The sequence below is a fragment of the Mesoplodon mirus genome, assembly GCF_964341445.2.
Source record: "Mesoplodon mirus genome assembly, chromosome: 14".
Classification (NCBI taxonomy): domain Eukaryota; kingdom Metazoa; phylum Chordata; class Mammalia; order Artiodactyla; family Ziphiidae; genus Mesoplodon; species Mesoplodon mirus.
In genome coordinates, this window is record NC_138990.1 from 59,311,721 (window position 1) to 59,326,040 (window position 14,320).

The 14,320-nt window shown below is 50.1% G+C and overlaps 1 protein-coding gene across 1 annotated transcript in view; it reads left to right on the plus strand.

Moving 5' to 3' along the window:
• The window catches only part of MTA3 (metastasis associated 1 family member 3), a 164,588-nt gene extending 159,363 nt beyond the window's left edge, over positions 1-5,225 (plus strand). The window contains exon 17 of the mRNA XM_082643121.1: positions 4,972-5,225. Coding sequence (XP_082499247.1) covers positions 4,972-4,997 — 26 coding nt within the window. The 3' untranslated portion in view covers positions 4,998-5,225. The remainder of the gene's footprint in view (positions 1-4,971) is intronic.
• Positions 5,226-14,320: the final 9,095 nt, after the last annotated feature.

A 14,320-nucleotide genomic window follows, 5' to 3' on the forward strand; every position in this document is an offset into this window, starting at 1 on the left:
CACTGGGTTTATTTTAAGCTTCCCAACCTTGCTCATTATTTTCTTTCAGTGTTTCCTGTTTTCCCTTCCAGATGACTGAGCACTCTTAAAGCTCAGAAAACATGAGTTATAATTTATGCGTTTTCCTCCCTCAACCAAATATTTATTTTTATCAGCGACTATTTACATATACATGAATATGAAAAGTAATTAATGTAAAACTGAAGAGCAAGCTTGAAGGCAGCTTCGTTATTAGATGGAGCTTCCTAAGAAGATATCTGAGAAGACCCTTTCCGTGATGGTCTGATTGCAGCGGCACTGAGCGCCTACAGGAACCCCTCTGGGGCAGTCAGTGAGCAAGGCCAAGAGTGAGTCCTGGGGAGATAGGGCTGATTACATGTAAGGCATCTGGGACCAGACAGCAGAAAAAAGGAGCAAAATGTCGGGCCTCCTGCATTGCTCTTCTAATTTTCTTCTTGTTTCTCTCCAGTTTTCATTCCCTGCATCTTTTTTCTCTACTTTCTGGAGAGTACTACTTTACTCAACTTTATATTCCAACCAGATTTGTCTAATTTCTCCCTTTAAGTCTGCCAATTTTTACTTCATGTAATTTTGAAATTCTGTTTTTGAGTATGTAGTTAGAATTTTTATGTCTTTTTGACCTTTTTATCACTATGAAATGATCCTTTTTATTTCTGTTAAATTCATCTATTTTGTCTGATATTAATATGAACACACCAGATTTCTTTTTCTCCTGTTTTTAGTCTTTTTTTTTTTAAGGTTTAAAAATAGCCTTTTGGGGGCTTCCCTGGTGGCGCAGTGGTTGAGAGTCCGCCTGCCGATGCAGGGGATGCGGGTTCGTGCCCCGATCTGGGAAGATCCCACGTGCCGTGGAGCGGCTGGACCCGTGAACCATGGCCGCTGAGCCTGCGCGTCTGAGGCCTGTGCTCCACAACGGGAGAGGCCACAACAGTGAGAGGCCCGCGTACCACAAAAAAAAATAATAATAAAAATAAATAAATAAATAAAATAAAAATAGCCTTTTATTTTTCACATACGCAGACACACACAGATGTACACACACGTACATGTATGTATGTATGCATTTTTTTTTTATGGAGAGAAAAGTTTACATTTTATTTTAGAACTGAGTCTGAAAATACATAATTACTAGAATTCCCCTTAAGCTACTCCTCATATATAATTTGGAAAACAAGATTTTTTTTTAGAAAGTTTTATTGGATTATAGTTGATTTACAATATTGTGTTAGTTTCAGGTGTACAGCAAAGTAAATCTGTTATACATATATATATACATATATATATATATATATATATATATACATACATCCACTCTTTTTTAGATTCTTTTCCCATGTAGGCCATTACAGAGTATTGAGTAGAGTTCCCTGTGCTATAAGGCCTTTATTAGTTATCTATTTTATATATAGTATTGTGTATATGTCAGTCCCAATCTGTTTTTAGTTTTATAAATGAATTTTTCTATTTTTATTAAACTCAAAATAGAATGATTCTTATCACATCTCTAAAGCCAGCACATGTTGTTCCAGCACAGATTTTAAAAACCCTATAAAGCTATTTTTAATAGTATACTGTTTGTGTTTTGTGGAGACTGTATCTTTCCTTACTTCTTTGAGGATATTAATGATAGTGTTTTCCGTTTCTTAAGTTTTCTTCTCCATGAATAATCTATGTCTTCCAATTTGTGTTCTTCTCTTTGTTTGTTTTGGTCTCTAATATTTGTGTTAGAGGTTTCTTCCTGATGACCTTTGGTTGTGTAATAATGTTTAAGAGTAGGAGACTAAAATAAGATGAAAGCTCTGTGCTTGAGCCTGTAGTGCACTTCACAGTATGGTGATCAGGCCGAGCTGTTTGTTGGGTGGCCCAAATGCCAATATCTTCAGGTCTTTTTCTACAGACTGGTCAAGTTTCCCAGAGAAGATTCTTCCCATCTATCTGAGTCCATTCAGGCTGCTGTAACAAAATACTACAGTTGGGTGGCTTATAAACCACAGGAATTTGTCACAGTTCTAGAGGCAGGGAAGTCTAAGATCAGGGTGCCAGCATGGTTGTGTTCTGGCAAAGGCCCTATTCCAGGTTGCAGACTGCCATCTTCTTGCTGTGTCATCACATGATGAAAGGAGCTAGGGAGCATGTGGGGTCTCTTTTATAAGAGCATTAATCCCATTCATGAGGGTTATACCCTCATGACCTAAGCACTTCCCAAAGGCTCTACCTTCTAATACCATCATATTGGGCATTAGGATTTCAACATAGGAATTTTGTGGAACACAGACATTCAGACCACAGCGCAGTCTCTTCCAGAGAATAAAGTTTTGGCTACCTGCTTTCTGGGAACTCTAGGGGAAGAAGGCTGGCGGTCTCACCATTCAGTAGGCATATGTTCACTTGATCCCTCAGTTTGGGGATCGGTAGCTCTGCCCTCAACTGCGCTTGGTGCCTTGTGTCCCTTAGGCCTGAGACCCTCTGTTTGGTCCTCTTAAGAGAATAAACATCCAGACTTATGAGAGGTGGGCAGTTGCCTAGGGGTATGGAGTCAGGAGAGCTTCTAGGAGTCCAGCAGCTTCTCAAACAGCCTTCAACTAACCCTTACTGCAGTCTACCTCCCCCACTTCCAGAGGTGTCTGGTGTCAGTTCCTTTGTATAAACTGGGTTCTCAGCTTTTCACACTGTCATCTTCAGCTTTGGATTTCTTGAGTTCATAGTCTGTTGTCACTTGTTTATCTGCTTTCTGGGCTCCAAAATCCTGATAATGGTTTCTCCTCTGGGTTTCAGAAGGGAGGGAAATTAACTCAGACGCCAGTAGCTGGAAACCTTAAAAAAGGTTGTTCCCATTGCATCAGTTGGTTAGAGTGCAGAATCTCCAAGTCCATGGACTTTATGTACTTCTGAATAGTCAAACCAAAAGGGAAAATTTTGTTAGAAAAAAAAAAAAACTTATGAATCAGGGTTAGTATAGACCAAAGTAGCATATGTAGATCGATACATTTGAGAATTTATTTATAAGCATAAAGGGAAATGATTTGGGCTACATCATCTAGGAAGGAGACCTGAGAATGGGTATAGATCTTTTCCTGGGGCCCTCTGCCATGCTGGGGGCCTATGTATCTGGGACCCTGCACGTGGCTCTGGTTCCTTGCTTCAAGGAAACACAGTGGGACTGAGGAAGCTTTGAGCAGGGAGACTTGAAGCGGTACAAGGGCAGGTGGTAAGCACTGGGATTCTTCAGCCCAGAATGCAAAGAGGTGACATATTTCAACTTAAAACCATGGCCAGTGTGGAGAAGGCAGGTGTGATGCCAGATCCCGATGCCAGATCCTGAGCTGCTGGGAGGAGAGGGTTGCTTTTGAACCTGGAGCAGGTAAGTTTAGCACAGATAAAAGAAAGCATAATTTACCATGGCAGGTCAGAAACTTGGAAAACTATTTACAAGCGACTCTTCTGGCAGATGGCTTAATTCCATAGCGGGGTGGACAAAAAGAGAGAGGCTTCTGAGAGATACTGGAGATACTGACACACACATAACCCTTAATTTAGACACTGAAGAGGGCAGTATGCTCTTACTGAGATGGATGGAGAATGGGGCGGCTTGGAGTAGTAGGAAAACCTTTACCTGAATTAAGAAGATCTGCATTCACATCCTGACTCCTCAACTTACTCGCCCTGTGACCTTGAGCAAGTTCCTAACCTTAATGGCTCTCACAAGGTTCTGGTGAAAGTTAAATAAGGCAGTTCCGTAACCTATCAATAAAGCAAGTTAGCCCAGTCCTGAACTGAATTGTCTGGGTTTTAATTTAACACATACGTGCTGAGCCCTATCAAATACCAGGCTGTGTGCATATATCTCCCCTATTCTAGAAAGGCTCATGAAGTGAAGGCGCAGCTCTGCTCTATCCTGCAGACCTTCCTCAGGATGGCGGGAGGCTGTGAAGGTGAGCGTCCCTGTGTCCTAACCCTGTGTCCTCTCCTGGTTGCAGAGCGTGTGATGAGAGAGAGTATCTGAGCCCTGCCTCGGCCCGAGCAGCTGATCCCATCTCAGCAGACACCCCCCACTTCCCTCCCAGCCACTTTCCTGATAACCGAGCAAAAGTTTTCACAACCTACTGTGTAACACCAGATGGTGACGTAGTTTGCCAGCACTTCTCCTTTTCATTTACTTGTTTCTCTTGAGAGTGTCTGGATGCCCAGCTCTGGGACAGGAGAGTTGAAGGTTTGGGGGCAAGTGGAGGGGGTGGGAACGACAGACACTGTGACGCTGTGGGTGTTTGAGTTCACTCCCCTTCTGCAGAAAAATGTGTCCCCAGCCTCCGCGTGCCCACATCATATGATTTTTTTTTTTTTTGCGATACGTGGGCCTCTCACTGTTGGGGCCTCTCCCGTTGCGGAGCACAGGCTCCGGACGCACAGGCTCAGCGGCCATGGCTCACGGGCCCAGCCGCTCCGCGGCATGTGGGATTTTCCCGGACTGGGGCATGAACCCGTGTTTCCTGCATCAGCAGGCGGACTCTCAACCACTGCACCACCAGGGAAGCCCCCACATCGTATGATTAGTTGTAGTTACCTCAGATCAGGGTGTGCCTCCTGCAGGCCAGTTGTGTTCCCCATTTCTCAGCATCCAGTCAGAGAGGTTCCGTGATGTTGCTCTGATACGGATGTCAGCACTTGCCTGGTGTGTTGCAGCGCCTTGCCGGTAACCACTACACCTGCCCATCCAAATCCCAGCTTTGAAGGTACTTCAGTGTCATTCACATATCTTCTTGGCCTCAATTAAACTTTCCTTATGTCCACCCGTAAATGACATTGCGAGCTTTCATTTGAATCAATGCCCGACCTCCTTTCCTTGAAGGTTGTGATGGTGGTGGTGGTGGGAGGCCTGATCCACCCTTCCTCTCACCTTGCTTCCGTCATCGGAACCTGTTTAACTTCGACCCTGTTTCTTTCCTTTTCCAGAATTCACATGCTGCGTGTCAGACTGAGCTATCCCTGTTTAATCCTATAATCCAAGACTTGCTACTCTGTTCTGCTGATGTTTACGGCCATGCCACGAGGCAGCCCCCTTCCCAGAGCAATTCAGTGGGAGACCTCCACGCGCCCCATGGAGACTCGATGGGGCAGGGGAAGAGACTGCAGGAGTGTACGTCCCCAAGGCTGTGTCTCCTCGTGTGAATCAGTGTCACCTTGCTTTCCTCTCAGAGACCTTGCTGCCCCAGGGGGGGACCTGCCTGGGGAATCGAGGGGCTCGGGGAGCCACTCCACGTCCCCGCTTCTCCAGCGCTCCGCACCCTGGGCACTGCGGCCCCTGGGGCAGTGGGGCTGCTGCGGGCTCAGAGCCGCTGCTGCCCTGCATGTGCCAGCTCAGCTCTGTCATCAGCTGTGTGGATGTGTACACGAGGGACATGGCATCTTTCTGAATGGATTTTTCTTAAGAAATGTGCCAGTGTTTATGCAGTTCATGATATTTCCCCACATCCTTGCTGTCACTGTCACTCAGCTTTGACCTCAATAGGCTTCATTCCCCATTTTTTTAATGGGGAAATTTTGTCCTTCACCCACCGCGTCCTGTATTTGACCCCCTCCCCCCCACCCCCGCCAAGGTACAGAGTTACCTACGGTTCTGACAAAACATAAGAAAGTCGTCTTTGGGAAGCCTGTGCACTCTTCATGTCCTCTGTATTTTGTCTTTGGAGAGCGGTTGGCCTTCTGCTCGGTTCCGTGCAGCTCCAGCAAGAGCAGGTGCTAACCTGAGCTGCGTGTGGGTATCGCGGTGACCAACCATCGTGTCCTGCCCTGTGCCTTCACAGCCAAAGCAGCTGACGAGCAGCTGCAGCCAGGTCGGCCCTTCTGTGAGTCTCAGTCACCCAGGTTGATTTTAAGCAGGTGGAGTCTGCGTGGCCTAGAGGGTGAAGTGAGAGAACTGTGTCTGCGGGTGAGTCTGTGTGTATGACCCCATGAGCCCCCCCGACCCTTCCAACCCAAACATATCTGTGAGCCCCTGTGCCTGGGCCCCGGGAGACCTGCCTGCGACCTGGTTTCTCCTGTCTGCGCTCGGCACTGGCCCTGCTGGCATCACAGGCAGAGTGCCCTGCGGCTCTGCGTACACAGCCACGGGGACAGGAATAACTTAGTCCCCATTGGCTCCCTGAGCAGGTGTGAGTCTGGCCACTGCCCTGCCTCTGTTTGCAGGTTCAGGCTGCAGGGCACAGGGTCCCAGCAGTGTGAAAGACAGCTGGAGTTTGACCTCCCAGCCATGCCTGGAGCCTTCAGCTGGGAGACAGCCGGGTGGCTGGTAGTAGGCGCCCCGCACGGCCAGGTGGTTGCAGGACAGAGTGGCTCCAATTGAGCTGAACACCCCACCGCCCCCCAAGCAGAGTGCGGCAGCCCTAAAAGGACAATGACCCTCTAGATGTCTAGATCCGCAGAGGGTGGGTTCAGCTCAGCAGAGAGGATGTGATGTGTGATGGCTGAGGGCGACTCTCGGAGCTTGAGCTGCCTTTTCCTTTTCCAGTCTTGCAGTCATCTTGGCTCCTCTTCCCGGGAGGGGTCGGTTCTCATCTTAGGCTTTGGTGGGGTGACCCTGGGGACATTCTCACCACTGCCAACTCCTGGAGCTGTTCCGGCTCTTGGCTTGGTGGGTGGGCCTGTGTCAGAGGTGCTCAGTGAGCCGGGCAGGGTGGCAGGCATTGCCCTCGGGGTCCCACAGAGAAGCTCTTTCTGAAAAGACCCAGGGAGAGAAGTCAACCAGCTCTCGCATGCCCTGTCACATGCCACGTTCTCCTCTAAAGAAAGAGACACGGCAAAGCTGTGTCCCTGTGCCCTGCCCTGGATTTGTTGTGCACGTGGACATAGAAGGTGGAATGACTCCCCCACCCTTTCCCTTTCCTCTCCTGACCCACATGAAATGGTGACTCGTGGTTAAAGGAGCAATTAGCCGCCCGTGACTCTACCGTCAGCTTGTTGCGGGGAGGCCCTCCTTCCCCAGGCCAGGAGATTTGGAGACCGGGGCCAGGCTGGGTCTGAAGGAAGAAGAGGGAGGCCTAGCCCGGTTCCAGTTCATGTTTAGCTGTGGGACAAGCGCAGCTCATTTTGAGCCACATGAAGTTCTTCCTTCACCGTGTAGTAAAAGCTCCTGGTTCTGCAGCCCCGTTCTCTTTCAGGGAGGATGCTAAAGATCTCACGCTCTAACTGCACCTCTGGAAAGTCCCCCAGCATTGAACCTCCAGGGAATGGACGAGGGACGCCAAGGAGCCTCTAGTATCTGCCTTTGCCACCTGAGCAGTTGGTGTGGAGAGGGTTTCCCAGCCACCCCCTTTCTTGGGGCCACAGTGTCACCACTGTAGGTGTCAGTGGCATGTCACCGCTGTGAGCAGTGAGCTTGTGGGGTGACATGCAGAACCCGTCTGCACAGCTCCCAGCAGACGTGCACAGTGGTGCTGTGCTGAGCCTGGTCTGTGCTCCCTTGGACAAGGATGCAGAAGCCCGCAAGCCATCTTCCCTCTCCCCCCGTCATCGCCCGCCCCCCTGCATCCCCAAGGTGGTGCAAGGGAGGGGGACACAGTGGTTTTTAGCTTGCCTCTCACAACTGTGCCTAGTCCCCAGCCTGGTTTCTATCGGCCTCCAGCCAGGAAAACAGAATCAGTCTGTATTTAAAACAGGGGTTTGGGGACTTCCCTGGTGGCGCAGTGGTTAAGAATCCGCCTGCCAGTGCAGGGGACACTGGTTGGAGCCCTGGTCTGGGAAGATCCCACGTGCCGCGGAGCAACCAAGGCCGTGTGCCACAACTACTGAAGTCTGTGCTCCTAGAGCCCGTGCTCCGCAACAAGAGAAGCCACCGCAATGAGAAGCCCGCGCACCACAACGAAGAGTAGCCCCCGCTCACCGCAACTAGAGAAAGCCGGCGGGCAGCAGCAAAGACCCAACACAGCCAAAAATAAGTAAATTAACAAAAAAAAAACCCAGAGGTGTTTTAATCCAGGGAATCGTTTAATACAGAAACAAGAAGAGCTGAGATGCCAGACAGGGGAGTGAGGGGCAACCCGGAGATGGGACACCACAGCTGGTAGGACAGGGGAGAGGCCATGTTACTGGATCTCGGGGGTCACAGCCACTGGTGGGGGCCTGGGACCACAGAGGGCCAATGTAGTGGGAGCTGGAGCCATGAAGAGGCATGGTCCGTGCCAGAAACAGGTCCCCTGCCTGGTGCCCCCAGGCAGAGAGGGAACAGAAATAGCCTGGCTTCTCACTTCCTCCTGCTCTCCAGATTTCTGCAGCTGCCTCTTGTTAGCTAAACCCAGCTGGAAGCCAGCTGACCTGGGAGCTGGGGACAGACAACCTGTGGTCAGCCCCCCACCACTCAGAGCAGAGCAGGGGAGGGTGGGGGCACAGGTCAGAGGGCAAACAGGCCCAGGACGTGCATGGCCTTGGTCCTCTCTGTGTCATATCCAAGCCTGGTGTTTATGTCCCATGCTGTCCTAAGACCCTGGTGAGGGTAGATGTGTTTTGTAGATTCTCTTTCGCTCTGCCTAGGCAGGAAAGTGCTTTGGGGAGGCAGGGGGGACTTTATTCTTAACACTTGCCCCAGTTTTCCATTGGGGGGGTTTAGCCATTTAGCAGCCCCACCTCACCATTCCCCTCAGGAAAGCTGCGTCCCAGTTTTCTGCCCACCCCCCCCCATTCCTCTTCCCCCAATCTCTGGTTTTCCCTGCCAGAGAACACCAGCCCAGACCATGCATCAGTGGTCATGAGTATTTACCCAGGATAATTCACTCAGAGCGTGATATTACAGTGTGGACCGTCTGTCTGTAAGTAGATGCCATCTACTAATCAATTTGTATCCTGTTTCCAATAAATTTCTGGAAATTCTATCTGGTTTTATGCTGCCCTTTGCTGGGACAGTGGCTCAGCTATAATGCTGGGTGCAGGGGCAGGCCCCCAGCCCTCAGCATCAGTTGCTTCCTCCCCTGTGTAGCTCTGAGGCCAGGCAGGTTAGTCTGATGTCCCCCCAGCCACACGGAGACGCTCAGAGGCCTTTCCCCAGGGTCTGCACTTTCTTCTGCTGTCTTATAAACCACATCCTGAGGACATGGAGGTTTCATGTGGCCAGGCTGCCCCAGCAGGTGGCCTTTGACCATGTCCCCAAGGCCTGGAGGTATGAGAAGCAACAGGCAGGCCTTGCCCCATCTATCACTCTTGCGCTGCTGTGCCTAGAGCCAGGTGGAGGACGTGTGCCAGGCCGCTCCTGTGGTGAGCTGAGGGAGTGTGCTGTGCTCCCACCTGGGGCTTTGACAGTAAGGCTCCCATGCCAGTGAGGTGGACGCAGGAGCTGCATGTTACACAGATGAAGCCCAGCACCCTCTTCTGCATCTCGCCCTCCTCCGCTCTGAAAGTCAGAAACGAACATGTCTGAGTTGACTTAAAAGGTATCAGGAGGCTGATCCAAATGCCCAGCATTCTTCACTGTTTCCCAGGCCCTGAAACTGGCTTGGTAGAAGTTATTCTCTGTTGAGTATTTTGTTGTTTCAAACCTTTTTGACTGCAGTGTAGACTGTGCCTCAGTTGCTGTGCTAGGGCCATCATAGGCTCCCTTGGGACCCCTCCAGCCTTTGTGAGGTATGCCTGTTGGCAACCCTTGTTTGCTGGGATTTGTGAGAGGTGCTTTTAAAAAGATACACCAAGTTTCTTTCAAGAGCTTCACTAGGGAAGCAAGACATACACACACAAGTTTACTGGACAATAGAACAGACTGTAGGTAAGGCACGGGTGTGCTGGTACTTGTAATAGTCCCAGGAGAGAGGGCTCAGCGAGGCTGGACTAGCGGTCAGGGAGGATTTTGTGGACGCAGAGGGACCCTCAAGGCAGAACACAGCAGCTCCCTCCATGAAATCCCTGACGTTGTGGTTCTTGGTGTCTTTTTATTAAGACTTTTGGGACTTCCCTGGTGGTCCAGTAGTAAAGAATCCACCTTACAATGCAGGGGACGCAGATTCAATCCCTGGTCAGGGAACTAAGATCCCACGTGCCACGGGGCAACTAAGCCCGCGCGCCACAACTACGGAGCTCGTGTGCCCTGGAGCCTGCACGCCACAACTAGAGAGAAGCCCGTGCACTGCGATGAAGAGCCCACGCACTACAATGAAAGATCCTGCATGCGTCAACGAATATCCCGTGTGCTGCAACAAAGACCCGACTCAGGCAAAAATAAAGAAATAAATAATATATAAATCTTAAAAAAAAAAAAAAAAAAAAGACTTTTTATCCTGACCCAAATACCTCCCTCTTTCTGGAAGCTCACCTATAGAGTGTCACATGCACTACCTCTCAAGGTGTACCAGCCTTAAGATCCATCATCAGGACTGGATTTTTATGGTCAAACTTTTTTTTTTTTTAATATATTTTCTTTATTTTTTTGGCTGCTTGGGTCTTCGTTGCCCTGCGGCATGTGGGATCTTAGTTCCCTGACCAGGGATCGAACCCACGTCCCCTGCACTGGAAGGCAGATTCTTTACCACTGGACCACCAGGGAAGTCCTTGGTCCAATTTCTTAAGAGGTTTCTTCCTGATAAGTTTTATCTTCCATTTGTTCTGATCTTGCTCCTGGACTACAGGGAGTTGCTGGAGGAAACCATCCAACCTGCAGGCACTGTTGCTGCCGTAGAGCTGTGAGCACCCACCTCACCAGGCCTCTTGGGCTGCTTGCTGAGCAGCCCACTTATATGTTCTTCAGGAGCTTGTTTTCTTATTTCCAGAACGAGCTGTTCCAATCCTTTGTTACTCCTGAAGCTCTCACCTCCTGAGAGCCAAGCCTTCCAAGGATCCCTTCACCTTTCTTCCCCTTGTGCCCCTCGGCCTCTAGAGGACCCTCCTGGTACCCACATGTTGGATCCATTCCTCTCCCCACCCTCCTTAGGAGCTTGCAGTAGAGTGTCCTGACTCAGGCCAGACTGCCACTTACTACTGGATGACCTTGGGCAAGTTACTCAACCTCTCTGTGCCTCAGTTTTTTCATTTGTAAGATGGGAATCATAGTATCTACCTTCCAGGACTAAATAAGTTAGTGTGTGTAAAGTGCTTAGCATGGGGCCTGGGACAGAGTGTTTATGATTGCTCTGTCATCATTCTCTCCCCTCTCTCCTCATCTCCACCCTCTCTCCCTTCTCCTCAGACTGTTACATTCTCCATCCAGTCAGCATCACAGAACAGTCAAACCACCACCACATCTGTCTTCTACTCAGCTGCATCTGAAGCTAGGCTTATCTCCCTTTACTAACAAATCTGTTGAAAGAGGGAAGAGTTGTCTCCATTCCTTCAAATCTCATTAATTCCTCGACCCATTACAGTGGGCTATATGGCTTCCCTTCTGCCCCCACCCCAACCTGTCACTGAGATTGCCATCACAAGGTCACCAGAGACCTCCTAAATGCCAAATCCAGCACTTTTGGTCATCCTCTTTGAGCTTTCTTGAGCGCTTGACACGGTGGTCCCCATGTTACTTTTCTTTGTACTCTTCATTACATTGACCCCTTTATTCTCTACCCAGAGCAATGCTAAGTAACATTCAGATATTGCAGCCATTTTCCCAGATTTTTTACAGGGATAAATTTCAGATATAGTAGTAGTCACCTGCATACCCCCTTTCCGTGTCCCTCCATTTCAGAAGTAAGCACCTTCCTTAATTTGGTGTTTCTCATCCCAATGCATGATTTTATACAATTAATACAAATGTATGAATCCACAACCAATACAGAACATGTTTTGCATATAATTAACTTTTATACAAACGACAGTCTATTCTTGAAAAGCTGGGGGGTTTTTTGTTTTTGTTTTTTTTAATAAATTTATTTATTTATTTTTGGCTTCATTGGGTCTTTGTTGCTGCGTGTGGGTTTTCACTGGTTGCGTCCAGCGGGGGCTACTCTTTGTTGCGGTGCGCGGGCTTCTCATTGTGGTGGCTTCTCGTTGCAGAACACGGGTTCCAAGCACGCAGGCTTCAGTAGTTGCAACACGCGGGCTCAGTAGTTGTGACTCGCAGGCTCTAGAGCGCAGGCTCAGTCGTTGTTGCACACGGGCTTAGTTGCTCCGTGGCATGTGGGATCTTCCCGGACCAGGGCTCGAACCCGTGTCCCCTGCATTGGCAGACGGATTCTTAACCACTTCGCCACCAGGGAAGTCCCCGAAAAGCTGTTTTTAATAGCACAGACCATGCGGTGTTAATCCAGGATGTCGGTCCAGGATGCTTGACCAGACAGTGTCAGACACATACTTCGGTTCTCACATCAGCTTTCTTCAGCATGCAATTAGGACTTTTGAGAATGCTTTATTCTTGCATGGGGCACTTTGCAGTCTGTCTGAGTGTTTTATGTTCGGCTTCCACCCTCATAAAAGATGGCTCTTTTTAATTTTTTTTTTTTTTTTTACTTCTTTCATGCTCTTTTTTATTGTTGCATTCCTGGTTTTCTTCCTACTTAAAGGTTTCTTCTGGGCACTTCACTGGGTCTTCTTTTGTGTGTCCCTCACTTGTGGGGATTTTTTAAAGGATGGTTCTTGGTCCTCTTCATTCTCCTGCAGGTGACCCCATCCATCCCCATAAGGTCAGCTCTCATCAGTAAGAGGGAGATTCTGAAATCCAGTCTCCAGCCCTAAGTGTGATGCTGCACGTGTTTACCTGCAGGTCCTCCAAGCCCCTCCAACTTGTCTTAACTCTGTATCTTTTCCTATGAACCTGCTCTACCACCTGTTTCTTTAATGCGTCAGTGTCCACCCATCATCCACAAAGTTGCCTCTCTCCTTGACGTGGGCTGTGCCTCTCTGTCTGTACCTTTGCAGACTGCCGCTGCCCCTGCTTGGAATACAGACCGTTTCCTACTCAGGTCCTACTCAGGTCATCTCCCACACCCCTCACCAGCCTGTCCACACTGTTAGCAGAGTAACTGATCAAAATGCAAGACAGATCATCCTCGGCTTCTTAAAAACCTCACACACACTCCCTTTCCTGCCTCACTGGGTTGTCTGCAGGACCCTCCCAGGCTCCTGAGATTGCAGGGCCCAGCCTGTCTTTCCCACCTGTCTCCTAACTCTGTCCCTAGGCCTCCTCCTCCCTTGCCCCAGTGATCTCCTCACCCTTCCTTGCACACCGAGTCTTCTCACGGCTCTGTGCCCTTGTTCATGCCCTTCCCTGTGCCAGGGACGCCGTTCCCTTTGCTACATTCCTCATCCGCCAAGACTCAGCTCACATGCATCGCCCCCTGTCACCCCCACTCCACCCCCTGTGCTCTTGTGCTGTCATCGGTGCGTTGCCACCTCGCAATCCCACTGGCTTGGGTTGCACTTGATCCGTTGGCAGGTCTGTCTCTCCCAGGCTTGGCCTGACGGGGCTCAAGGTCAGAGACCTCTCGTCTGACTTTGTGGCTTAGGGTCTGGGCTGTGGTGTGTGCCCAGCAAATGCTGGATGATTGGTGGCTTCAGGCCTGTCAGCCCAGCCATGCCTGCCTACCCCCTGCACACGAGTCCCCAGGGTCAAGTCGTGGAAGCCGTTTTTTCACCCCTCAAGGGGACAGCGGGTCCCATTAGGAAGGGGAGAGAGATGCTGCCCAACCTGTTCACCGAATAGTGCCGCCTGTCCCAGGGACCAGAATGCTATGTAGAAGCCAAATGCAGGAAGTAGGGTCTCTGCTCAGCCTTGTACCACCTCCCACGCACCTTGTACCACCACAGCCAGTACCCACCCACCAGTAGAAAACGCTGCACTGCAACACAGTTTGCCCTCTCCCCTCCCCTCCCCCCATCCTCTCTCACCCCTTGTCCCCTCCCCACTCCCCGTAATAACTACCTTCCTCACTCAGTGCTCTGGCGTATCAGTTATTTCCATCTCTAACCCCTGGAGTTGAGCAAGGGCCAGGGTTACTGTTCCCATTTCACACATGGAGAACAAGTCCTGGGAGGGGCACAGTGGGTTGGGACCAAGGTTAGGACCAGGGGGTCCTTCCATGCACGGAGAGTGTGGAGGCAGCCTGAAGCCCTGCTTCTCTCCCATGAGGGGACACCCAGACCCCCTTTAGGGAGTGCCTTGTCAGTGGGGAAAGCAGTCCTCAACTTAAGCTGAGGGGCAAGAAGGATCCCGGGGAAGGTTAGGAGTGTGGGCCCAAACCCTGTGACCAGCCTCTACCTGGGACTTCTCGAGGGGGAGACACAGCAGTGCACACAGGCCACGGGGACCACCTGGTCCTTTCCCTCACATCAGGTCAGGAGAGTGAGCCCGGCTCCTGAGAGGGTGGGGAAAAGGGGGGCGGTGTTGAGGGGAAGGGCC